We start from the raw sequence: 11,616 nt of genomic DNA on the forward strand, positions 1-11,616 counted from the left end.
CCATTCTTCAGTCCCTCACACACCCCAGCGTAGGCAGGACCTGCCCTCCTGACCACTAGTGATCAGAAAGGAGACAGCCCGAGACAACCAAGTGCTGGGCTGGTCAGCAGCTGCTGATACAGCTTGGGGCCAAAGGTCAGTCTGGACCGCTGGGCTGGACAATGCCTTTTTAAAAACTGGTTGGTTTTAGACAGGGAGGGAGATAGGCAGCAATTTGCTGTCCCACTTATTTATGCATTCACTGGGTGTTTCTTCTACGTGCCCTAGGCAGGGACTGGACCCTTTTAGCACGTCAGGATGACACTCTAACTGACTGAGCCACCCGCCAGGGCGGGATAACACCCCACCACAGGGAAACCAGAGACTGGGCAGCAGCCTCAGCCAATGGGTGCCATGGATACATTTCATCTTGCCCATCCTCCCCGACTCTGCCTACTGTTACAAACCCTAAATTAATCTACCTGTGTTCCCGTAGGTTAAAATAGTGCTTTCATACCTAAGTTCTTTAAACCTAATTTGGACCCATGGAATCAAGGTATCAAATGGTAGCTCCCACCAACAGAGGAACTTAAATTTGTTTAGGATCACAGAGCTGGAAAATGCCAGAGTTGCACAAAAAGTGGTTTATTGCTTTTAGAAAAAAAGATGCTCTCAGAACTCTTAAGAAGAAAATACTTTTAGAACTTTTCTAAACACTACTTTGTCAACGGATGAAGTAGACACTTCAATATATAAAACTTTCCAGAGGCAAGTGCCTGAACTGGATGGCACAGCTCACAACTGTGTGCACGCCGAGCTGTCCCATCTGACACAGCTTAGAAGTAGGGCTTGCGCTTGCGGCCAGTGTACTGAGTATCAGGTCTGACTTTCCTGTGAAGAAATAAAGGGCAAGAGGAACAAAAGTTTTGGAAGAAAGAACAAAGAACCTCTGGGACCCCTTCAAAGATAGGTAAGCCTTTAGTGGCCAAGACATCCCTTTAACCCCAGCAGCCTTTCCCCAGCCCAGACACTCACTTGCCCTGACGCCTGTGGCGCTCCTTCTTCTCCAGCACCCAATCACGGCTCTTTCTCACCACTCCGCCGTTCCTCACCACCCCACTCCTTGCAGTCCTATATGGGACCCTGTGCAGGAAACAGCTGTGAGCTGATGGATGGAGCAGCCTGGCTTGCACCCAGATTAATCCAGACATGGAAAAATGGTGAGCTTCCTTTTTATTTATTGACTGATAGATTTTAGGAAGAGGGGGGAAGAGAAATATCTATTTGTTCCACTTATTTGTGCATTCTTTGTGGTTGATTCTTTTATGTGCCCTGACTGGGGATGGAACCCACAACATCGACGCATAGGGACAATGCTCTACCCGGCCAGGGCTAAATGGTGAGCGTCTCCGTGCAGTTAGAGGTAGCCTCAGATGCCCCTTCTACAATGAAGTCCCACTTAGGGATATCCCTCCCCATTCTGGGGTCAAAGCCATCTACTTAGTAGGAGGGCCAGGAAGTGCAAGGCCCCACTCAATCGTAGGCATCTTTATGGAAGGTGACAGCTTATTGGGTCTGCACATATCCTGCCTATGGAGCAAGCAGGCAGGGGGTAAGGCTGCTTTTGGGGTAACCTAGGCCAGGATTGACTCCTAAGAGCCTAGTAGTACCCACAGAAAGCCAGAAGCCCAACGCCCACTGCTGCCACTTAAGGCCCTAGTGTGGTTGTGAGGTCAGCATACCCCATCAAGTACGGCTTCCCAGCAACAAATAAATGTCTGAGGCAGGAAAACACGGCTGCCCAGCTTGTGGCAGCCCCGACAATAATCCTCAAGGGTTGATCTTGGCCTCTAGTCCCGGCTGAGGAGAAAAGAAATCCCCTGCAGCCCCATGGAAAGACAGGCCCTGAGAACAGAGGAAAGCTGCCTGAGCTCTCAAACCCCTTTCCCACCTGGCAATTGGGACCACATTTTCCAGCCTAACACACCAAGCAGGGATGCTTGCCATTTGGGTGACCACCATTTCCTGAGCACCTGCATGCACAGCCCATGGATGTTCTGTAATGGCTATGAACCTGCCTTGCCCTTGAAGAGTTCATGGCTGGGCTGTGGCAGAGATCATTCACATATGCAAAGTGGAGAGAGGAGCAGGAGCTGCTAAGGGAGTGACAGGAAAATAATAGCACAGGGTCTGGGAGAATAACAGAGGGCCATAGAGATAAGCTGGTATTTTCTACAGGCAGGCGGTGGGCGCAGAATTCCAGACAAGTGGTAATACATGAAATGAGACACTTAAAGGAATGAAGGGGAAGGTTAGGGAAGAGGAGTCCTGCGTGCTTGGAGTCATGGGTATAGAAGTGTCCAAGTGAGATTCTGAGGGTCTGCAGCGGATTAATTTAACTCCTGCACAAGTTTCCTCCTGCTTGAGGACCAGTGGGAGCAGGACTGTATGACCCTTTCTGTTCCTACTTTTCATCTGTTTTAGCAAAACTCAGAATCTTACTTTATTTTTATTTTTTAAATCAATCTCACTTGGCTGGGCCAGTTCACAGAGGTGTGAATGCCAGCAAGGAGCATGCCCTCCCTTCAGTAAGCAGTGGGAAATCGTTGACATTTTATAGCAAAGGAATGACACAACATGATCTAGAGTTTTAGAGTGTAGAGGCAGTGATTCAAGAAAGAAACTTACGAAGAGTCCACAACTAAGGAGCAGGAGACAACTGCAAACTGGGACCTGGAGATGCAGGACTAATCCCTATGCGTCTATAAGGAAGGGCAAGCCGTGAGCCACAGCAAGAACAACAGTAGAGTCATCAGGGGACATAAAGGTAGCAGGTGAAGATGGTGAGTGGCCCAGACCACAGGTGGGTAACACTGGCAAACGCCAGAGGTGGACTGAACCTCTCAAGAGTGATTTAGAAGTGGTAGGGTAGAGGGCAGATAACAAGAATTAAGGAATCACAGGTGAAATAATATTGATGCAAAAGAAATGTACAAATCAGATAAAGGTTTTTAAAGCTTTTAAATTCACCTATTTATTTATAAGTGACCAGAATGTGATTAGAGAGAAGTGATAGCAATGGGAGAAGCCTGATAATCCTTCCAACAGGCAACAGCCTCTTCCCCTTCTTTCCCCAAACCTGAGAACTTGGAAGGGTAAGAGCCTGCAGAACTGGGGGAGACGAGGTCTGTGCTGGCCACTATGCTGAGTCCTGCAAAAACATGCTTTCTACTCCTCAACATGCTGCCCAAGTAGGTGGCAATATCCCTTTTTAAGTAGAGAAATGTATGCTCAGGACGCAAAACTTAGCCAAGGTTACAGTTAGAACATGTCGTCTGTAGACACCGGAGTAAGGACAAGAGGGATCCTAAGATAGATGGAGTGAGTTAAACAACTTGTACTTAATCTGTGAAGTAGATGGGACCACTCACTGTGAGCAAGTGTTGGGTGCCTTAGAGCAGAAAACATCTAGAAGAGCTCCTAAGTCCCCATGGGGAATGGGCTGAAGAAGCTGAGAGAGATGACTACTAAGGGACAAGGGAGCAAATAGCATAAATCTGCAGTAGACACAAAAAAACAATTATCATTTTCACTATCAGTGGCGTTCCAAAAACTCACTGAGTTCTCTGCCCATTTTCCCTCTTAAATGTCTTCAAAGTCTTAACACCTTCCACTCATCAATCAGAACTAAGAATAACTCCTCCTTCACTATCCTTAATTCCTTATTCAACAAACATTGAATACCTTTTATTAACAAGACATTCTTCTGATGTCAAGGATATAAAACCAGTCCCTACCAAGTTTTCATTCTCACTAGGGACACAAGCAACCAAGTAAACAAATACATGACTTAGAGCAGTAATACCTTTTCCTTAAAGGTATTAAGGAAAATAAAGGTAAGGAGAACTCAACTGAAAATAAACAGAGAAATGTCAAGGTATTTTTAACATAGAAAAAGGAAAGGATCAGTTTTGCTGCTACACAGAAAATGGAAAGAAGCAAAGACTGAAAGCAGGGAGACAAGTGAGGCAGCTTTCTGTAATCTAGGCAAAATTGGTGGGAGAGGGGAAAAGGGTTGGAACTGGGATATACATTGAAGGGAGGGGTGCTGGATTTGCTGACGAACTGACTGGGTGAGATGTAAGGAGGATGGGAATAACTGAGAATGGTAAAGTGGAGGAAGGAGGCTTGGGGGTGAAAACCAAGAGCTCTATTTTGTTCTAGACTTCTGTGGGAAGTTCAGGTATACTTAGAAGGCGTTTTGGAAATCAGAGGTGGGACTGAAGCCAAGGATATCAATCTGGGAGTTATGAACCTGTAGTTGGTATTTATGGCAGTGCAGAGAAAGAAGGGGGTCCAGGCTGGGCCCCAGAGTGCTCCATCAGAAGAGGGGCCAGCAAAGTGGACTGAGAAGGAACAACCAGTAGGGTTAAGAGAAAACCAGGACAGTGAGTGGGGAGGCCAAGTGAGAAAAGTGTTAAGCGATGATGCACTGCATCAGCTCCTCCTGAGTAGGCGAGTTAAGATAAACACAAAGTAGGAAAAAAAGGCTGAGAAGTGACCACAGACTCGGCAAGACAGATTGGTGGTGGGCTTGACAAGAGCAATTTGTGATGAAAGAGAAGCATGAGCCAAAGAAGAGGACTGAGAGAATGATAGGGGAGAAGCAAGAAGAGGCAAGTAGTTTTGTTATGTAAAAAGAAGCAAATAAACAAGGTAGTAGCTTGAAGTTTTTAAGGGGTAAAAGGAGGATGGCTTGGAAGACATGAGAAATTTGTGCAGCATGTTTGTGAGCTGATAGGAATAACCCAGGAGAGTAAAGATTAGGATGCAGGAGAGGGGAAGAGTCACAGGAGTCAAGAGGGAATGGGATCCAGGACGCAGGTGGAAGAGGCAGCCTAGGAAAGGAGGGAACAACTTGCCAGGCATGGCAAGAAGGAAGGCAGACAGTAAGGCTGCTCGGAGACATCCCAGTTTAAGGCAGGAGCAGGCACAGGCATAAGGGGTTCCGGTTCTATACCACCTTGGTGCCACATCTGATCCTGACACTTGGTGAAAGCAGAGAGAAATGGAGTAGTCTTGCTACCTCCAGCTTCCTCTGCCATGTCTAATAAACCTAGCAGCAGTAGCTCCCTGAACCTTAGGCATGTTCACCTATGTTAGCTTTACCTCTTATTCATGAATGTGGATTCCCTGGGCGCCTCTTCATCCTTAACTTCATTCAGGCCCTGCAGGAACCAAAGTGCTTTTAGATCACCCTGGAAATCTCTCAACCCATCTGTCCTACCCCAGAAGGCCTGGACAACCACCAGGCCTAAGCCCTCTGACAGGGAGGCCAGCCTCTTAGGAAGGGAATCTAAACGACACAGGCCTGAAAATTCAGGGTCCCTCACCTTTGGCAGAAAGGTCGATGGTCCAGAAAACAAACAGAGGTAGAACCTGAAACAAGAAAAGTGCAAGGACTCGAAGCCTTGTAGAGCAAGACATGTCCTCACCTGCCTTTCCAAAACCAGGTGCTGTGCCTCAGGGACCCAACCACCACCACTACTCCGATCCACACCACCACACCACTACTCTGATCCACACCACCACCCTCTATCCAGCAGTGCAAGCAGCACACTCGCCCCCAGCACTCACTTCTTGGCTTTGGCACTGTTGGGGTAGTCCACCACCACACCACCAGTGAAGCCAGCCTTAATGGCCTGGGTTGTAATCAGCTCCAACTGAGGAGAGAACATCGCTGAGTCAGAGAGGCTGGGGAAACACACTGCTTTCCCTCACTCCCTGTAAGCCAGTCTAGCTCCAGAATAGACTTTGCCTGGGAGAACTAACAGTCTTCTTCATTAGATTGTTCTCAATTCTGAGTCCCCAAAAGCCATGTAGAAGAAAGTGCAAGCTAGAAATAGCCATGGCAACCACCTCCCTCAAGGGATTTACCAATTGAGCAATTCTCACTTCCTAGCCTAGGGACCCATCTACCCACTCAAACCTCAGCAAATAAATGGCCACCAGCTGGGAAGCTGATCCATTCATGCTATTAGCCAGAGGCAACTCACAACTTGTCTTTTCAAGGTCTGTAACTCTGACCTCCTCTTTACTCCTCATATTGTATTATACTCCATAGGAAAGACAACTGTAGATGTTCTCTGAAACCTCCATTTACATATTTTGGTTATGGAAACCAGTAATATATATTACCTGTGATACCATCTTATCTGTCACAAGAAGACATCACCCTACCCTACCTCTACATATTATCATTGGTCCTCCTTAGGACATCAGGTCATAAAACGTGCCATCAGGGGCCACAAGGACCACTCTCAGGTACTCATTCCATCATTTCCCCACCAAGCAGTGTAAATTTCCCTGTTTTGTCACTTCCCAATAGTAGGAGGGCAGGAAAAGGACAGTTTACCTATTCTGGGCCCCTCTACCTTCCCTGTACCTCCTGGTAGCCAAGAGACTCACCTGCTCTGAGTTCTCAGGGTATAGCTGCAGAACAGCTCGGGCTCCCCGGACCTGCAAGAAACAGAAACATCCACTACCTTACAAATCTCCCATGTGGTCAGGACCCAGACACTCCACCCTTTCTTATTCATTGATATTTTAGAGTTCCCATTATGTACAAAGCACTGTTCTTAGCATTGAGGATACAGCCATGAACAGAAGAGACGGCCTCTGAACTTTTGGAGCAGCTAATTTGCAGCAGTGGTTAAGAACCAAAAAGAAAAATAAATTAGGAAAATGGATAGTGAGTAACAAGAGACTGCTGAATTTACTTTTGGTTCAAGGAAGGCGTCTCTTGGAGGGACACTTGAGCAGAGACCTGAATATAGTGGGGAGCTGATCATTCAAACATGAGGGAAGAGCATCTCAGCAGAGAGAGAGGCAAACACAAAGGCCCTCAGAATTTCAGGGTTAACCCCAGTGCACAAAGAGAAGAGAAACCTCGTAATGCAAAGACCAGTCAGCCACCACAGGAACAACCCACCCTAGGTGAGAGGGGGAGACTAAGGAAACCAAGAAACACCTGAATCCTTCAAAAATGCCAAATAATGTTTTTGGGACTTCCTGCTTCCCATCTTGAACATCGGCAGGTAGGAAGAGGAAGGGGTGGGAGATGGAGGATGTGAGCACTCTGGAAGGTATGCACTGTGTATCCTGGACACAATGTCCTAGTCCTCACTCTGTGGAGTCCATGTCCCCAAACCAACCTCTGATTAAAATTCAGCAAAGTGGACATGGGAATTGTAATTGGTCTTAGATTTTGACATCAGCATCTTTTGCATTTCATTAGAGTATTAGCCCACTGAGCTTTCTGTTTAGGCTGAGGATCACAATAAGATCCTGCTACCCCTTGCAGTCCCATCTGAATAGCCCTGCCATGAGACTCTACTTCATCTCTTTACCTGCAAGGCAAGGGAGGGATAGGCAGTGAGCCCAGGTGGTAGATCTTATACTCACCAACACAGAATAAAGAGAAGCGAAAAAGCAGTACAGGCGCTTGGCAGGGATATCAGACTTCTTGTTAGCATTACAGAGCCACTGCACAGCAGAAATGCTAAAAAATGGAAGGAACCTAGTCAGGAAAGGGACAAGCATGCATTGCTCACTCCTACCTCTTCAGGACTCATACTCCACACAACCTTGATCTCCGGGTAAAACCCTCCTGCCCACGCCCACTCCTTCTTGGCTTGTACAGATCCACTTCAGATCACTATTCTACAACACTGGACCAAATAGGGTATACAGGTCAGCACTAACTTCCTTGCAGCCAGTCCAAAGAAGTATTTCCTCAACTTTTTTCTCATGTATCTCAAGTTCAAAATTAGTCAACCATATCATAAGGCTCTCTCTGCCACCTACCTCTTCACATTCCCTAGCTCTAAATCAAGGGAAATGTTTTACAGTACTTACAAAGTCATTCTATTCATTCGTTCATTCTCTTCCGAAATCAGATCTTTCAACTGTACCTGCTAAGGGTTCTCCACAATCCCCAGATTTAAAATTTCAAGCAGCTACTACATCGTCCTTTCCGGCATTCATTTCCTCAGTGCTGTGAACACCCATCCACAGAACCTCAAACCCTGCTGATTTGTCCACTGCCTCTCTAAGGTTTTACTTTCTTCTACCCATCTCCTAGGTCAGCACTTATCACCTCAGTTGTTTCAACAACCTCTCTCCCTTCTCTTCTTCTAAATGATCTTCCTAAAACATAGATCTTATGTTGTCAATCCCCAGCTCCCCATCAACTACTGAATAAAACCCAAACTTCTTAGGACAGAATTAAAAATCTTCTAGAACCCAACTCCACACAATCTCAACTTCCATGAAATTTCTCACTCATGCCTATGATCTGTCTGATAGATTCTATCAGACTCCTCTCCCCACCCACTTCCCTGCCTTTGCTCACACTATTCTTCACTCAGAAAACCTCTCCTTGACTATTCAGATTCCTCCTAGCCTTCAAGACCCAACCCCAGCCCCTCCTTTCTTAAGGCTTTTCTGTGCTCTCTTGCTTCTCTTCTCTTCACAATCCTAGTGGTCCCACAACTCCCTAGTACACATCCCACACTCAGCCTTGTGTTTAACTTGGTCCATGTATTTTAGCAGCCTATTAACCATGGAGCCTTAAAAACAGGGACTGTATTTTATCTCTACACTCCATAGCACCCTGTACAATGTCTTACATATAACAAATGTTTAAAAAAAAAAAAAAAAAGGAAGGCCTGCCATACCATCTCGCCTCTTAAAAACAAACTAAAAGTGACTATTTACTACTAAAACATACAGATCATATGACTGGTATTTAGTTTTCTACAACTTAGAACATCTTACCTAATCATTACTAAGAAACAATTACTATCCTTGAAATACCTTTTTTCTCTGATCTTGTTCCCAGAAGTGAGCTAATTCCTTACCCTTAGAATAAAATCTTCAAATCCAAATTTTTACTCACCCAGATCCCTACTCTGTATCCCTACTGCTCAACACACTATCACAGTTCTCTCCACCAATGATTAAACTATGACTTCTTCCCCATTCCCCATCTCCACTCCATCAACAAAACACTACACTGAATACTGACCAGAACTTACCATATAAAACAAAGAACTTAATGTTTTAAGTGGTAACTTCAATGGCCTAAGATGCATCATCAAAGTATTAAGTACACGCTCAAACCCTGACTGGCGACCCAGAAAGGACTCCTAAGCTGCTGAGGAGATTGGAGCAGTCTAATCAACACTCCACTACACATTTCTAGTAAAGCAACAGCATGGCTGGTAGGGCCCACAAGATGGCAGCTGGGGTGCACAAGATGACTCCACTGGCTAAAGAAGTCCACCCCTCCCCCCCCCCCCCACACTCAGAACTAACAAGAGAATCTATACCTGTGGCGCCTGAACCTGGTAGTGCAAGACAAGCACAGGAGTAGTAGAGTTTTGAAATACAAAAAAAACACATATTTGGGGGCCTTGCTCCCACCTTATATAAATCTAAAAATCCCATGGGATGTATATTTTTAAGTATCCCGTGTGACTGCTGCACAGCCAGGTAAAACAAAAAGGACCTGCAAGTCTAAAAGCAAAACATGAAAACTCTTACCTGATACAACCATCAAAGGAGCCCGGTTTAAAGGGGATGCCCTGGCCCATGTCCCCCAGAAGCAGGTCTCCTTGTGCTTCTCGGTCCAAGGCTGCATCTACATCAGAGAAGAATGAAGGAAACAAGACAATATGCATAAGCTGTTCCATATTCATGAGTGTAGTCCGCTGCAGTGCTAAATACAACATACTTACCCAGCATGGCGGGGCTGATGTCAATGCCCACCCAAAAGTGTCCCTCATCCGTGAGATAATCTCCACTCAGCCCAGTACCACAGCTGGAAAATACAATCAAACAGGGACTCAACAGTGTGATAGCAAAAATGCCCCACGACCTGGACAATCTGCCTGGGCCCCAGGATCTCACCCAATATCCAACAGATAACAGGGCTTATCATCAGGCAGATTAAGGAGCTCCAATGCTCGCTCAGCCATCTTAGTCTGGATATCAATCATCCTAGAGCTAGGAAGGCAAAAACACAAGCAAGTGGTAAAGTCCTGGGCAAAAATTGTACCCAGACAATGATGACGATGACAACAAAAAAAGCCAAATGCACTTTCCTGGTCAACAAAGTCAACTACAACTACTTAAGTAACCCAAACATCCATATAACATAGTGATGTTATTTTATTGTGACACAAATTATAACTATACTGGACGCAAAACTAATATAAAGGGAACAAGCACTTAACTAACTGGGTATTTTCAAATGTATCAGGCTTTGATGTTGTATTACTTAACATTTTCTGGAAACTTACCCACCATACTCTCAGATATGAGGATCAACAATGCAGGACAAAAATCAACAGCTGTGATATCCACAAGAAATGTAATGTAAGCCATGTACGACTTTATAGTAACCACACTTGAAATCAAACTAAATACATAAAATTAACTGTGATAGTGAATCCCATACAGCTAAATAATATATTTTACCTAACCCAATATACTCAAAACTATTTCAACATGTAATACATATAAAAATGATCAATAAAACATTTTACACTTTCTTCATTCTAAGTTATTGAGACTAGACGTGTTTCCATAGATGACTGATGGCTCCATTGTACAGAATAGGTCTGTAATATATCCGGCTTTCCCAACATCAAGGATCTGCAGAACTTTGTAAGAGTGGAGCATCCGAAAGGACGGATCTGGAAGTCTCTGCTCCAGCCTGCTGTTACGTACCTTCTATTACAGAAATACCTATCCTCTACTAAACTCGGACGCTACACCGACAGTTGTCAAAAGGATTTAATGATATAATACAAATAGGGGAACACAGTGAACATTACTGAACATATTTCCTTTCCCCCAATAGCACTAACCTCTTACGCCCATCCACTGCCTCCAGCCCGTTTTACCACATGCTTGAAACAAGTTCTCGCAATCAACTTTGAGAACCACCCGGAGAGACACAGCATCACTCCCGTATTTACACTCAAGTAAATGACGCCCACATGGCTCAGAGATTTAACTGAAGGAGGTTTTGCCACTATAACAAATGAAATGAATCCCGGTCCCTTCCTCCCACCTCCGCCCCCCAAATTCTGCGTGCTTTCCAAGCAATGCCTCAAATCTGGGCGACTTGCGGGTTGCCGACTCCCGACGCTGCTCAACATCCACACTCCCTTACTTGCGTAAGTATTTCCGGGCTTCATTCTTGTCGTAAAACTGCGGGAGAGAAAAGGGGAGTAGGGGGAGAAATTAAGACACGGAGATCCTGCGGCAACGGGACGCCCGAGGGCCACACAGCTCACCAGCTCAGGGGGTCCCCCGTGCTCCGGTCTGCGGCCGCCGCTCGCCATATCTCCTTCTCACCTGCTAGACTGTTGACGGACGGCTCAGGCGTCCGGCTTTTATAGCATCCGCTCCGCGCCCGCCTCGTAATACGCATGCTCCACTCCTCCCTCCTTTCTTTTTTACTCGATTGGCTACAGGCCCGACACGCTGCGAACAACGCACGCCTCCCATTGGCCAGTTAGTGTTGGCACCGCCCTCCAGATTCATTCAAGATGGCAGCCAAGCACG

At 45.8% G+C, this 11,616-nt stretch overlaps 1 protein-coding gene and 1 non-coding gene across 2 annotated transcripts; both read right to left on the bottom strand.

Moving 5' to 3' along the window:
• Positions 1-608: 608 nt before the first annotated feature.
• On the bottom strand, positions 609-11,467 carry BUD23 (BUD23 rRNA methyltransferase and ribosome maturation factor). Its single transcript, XM_024571687.3, has 12 exons — positions 11,346-11,467; positions 11,222-11,259; positions 9,952-10,047; positions 9,780-9,862; positions 9,586-9,682; positions 7,444-7,540; positions 6,448-6,498; positions 5,617-5,702; positions 5,373-5,418; positions 5,149-5,207; positions 1,015-1,122; positions 609-870 (listed from the first exon to the last, which is right to left on the bottom strand). The coding sequence occupies exons 1-12, from the start codon at positions 11,391-11,393 to the stop codon at positions 816-818; spliced, it is 864 nt and encodes a 287-aa protein (XP_024427455.2). The 5' UTR covers positions 11,394-11,467; the 3' UTR covers positions 609-815.
• LOC112315098 (small Cajal body-specific RNA 20) lies at positions 1,752-1,884 on the bottom strand. Its single transcript, XR_002975862.2, has one exon. It is a non-coding gene; the product is annotated as a small Cajal body-specific RNA 20 (non-coding RNA).
• Positions 11,468-11,616: the final 149 nt, after the last annotated feature.

The sequence above is a fragment of the Desmodus rotundus genome, chromosome 1, assembly GCF_022682495.2.
Source record: "Desmodus rotundus isolate HL8 chromosome 1, HLdesRot8A.1, whole genome shotgun sequence".
NCBI classification, from domain to species: domain Eukaryota; kingdom Metazoa; phylum Chordata; class Mammalia; order Chiroptera; family Phyllostomidae; genus Desmodus; species Desmodus rotundus.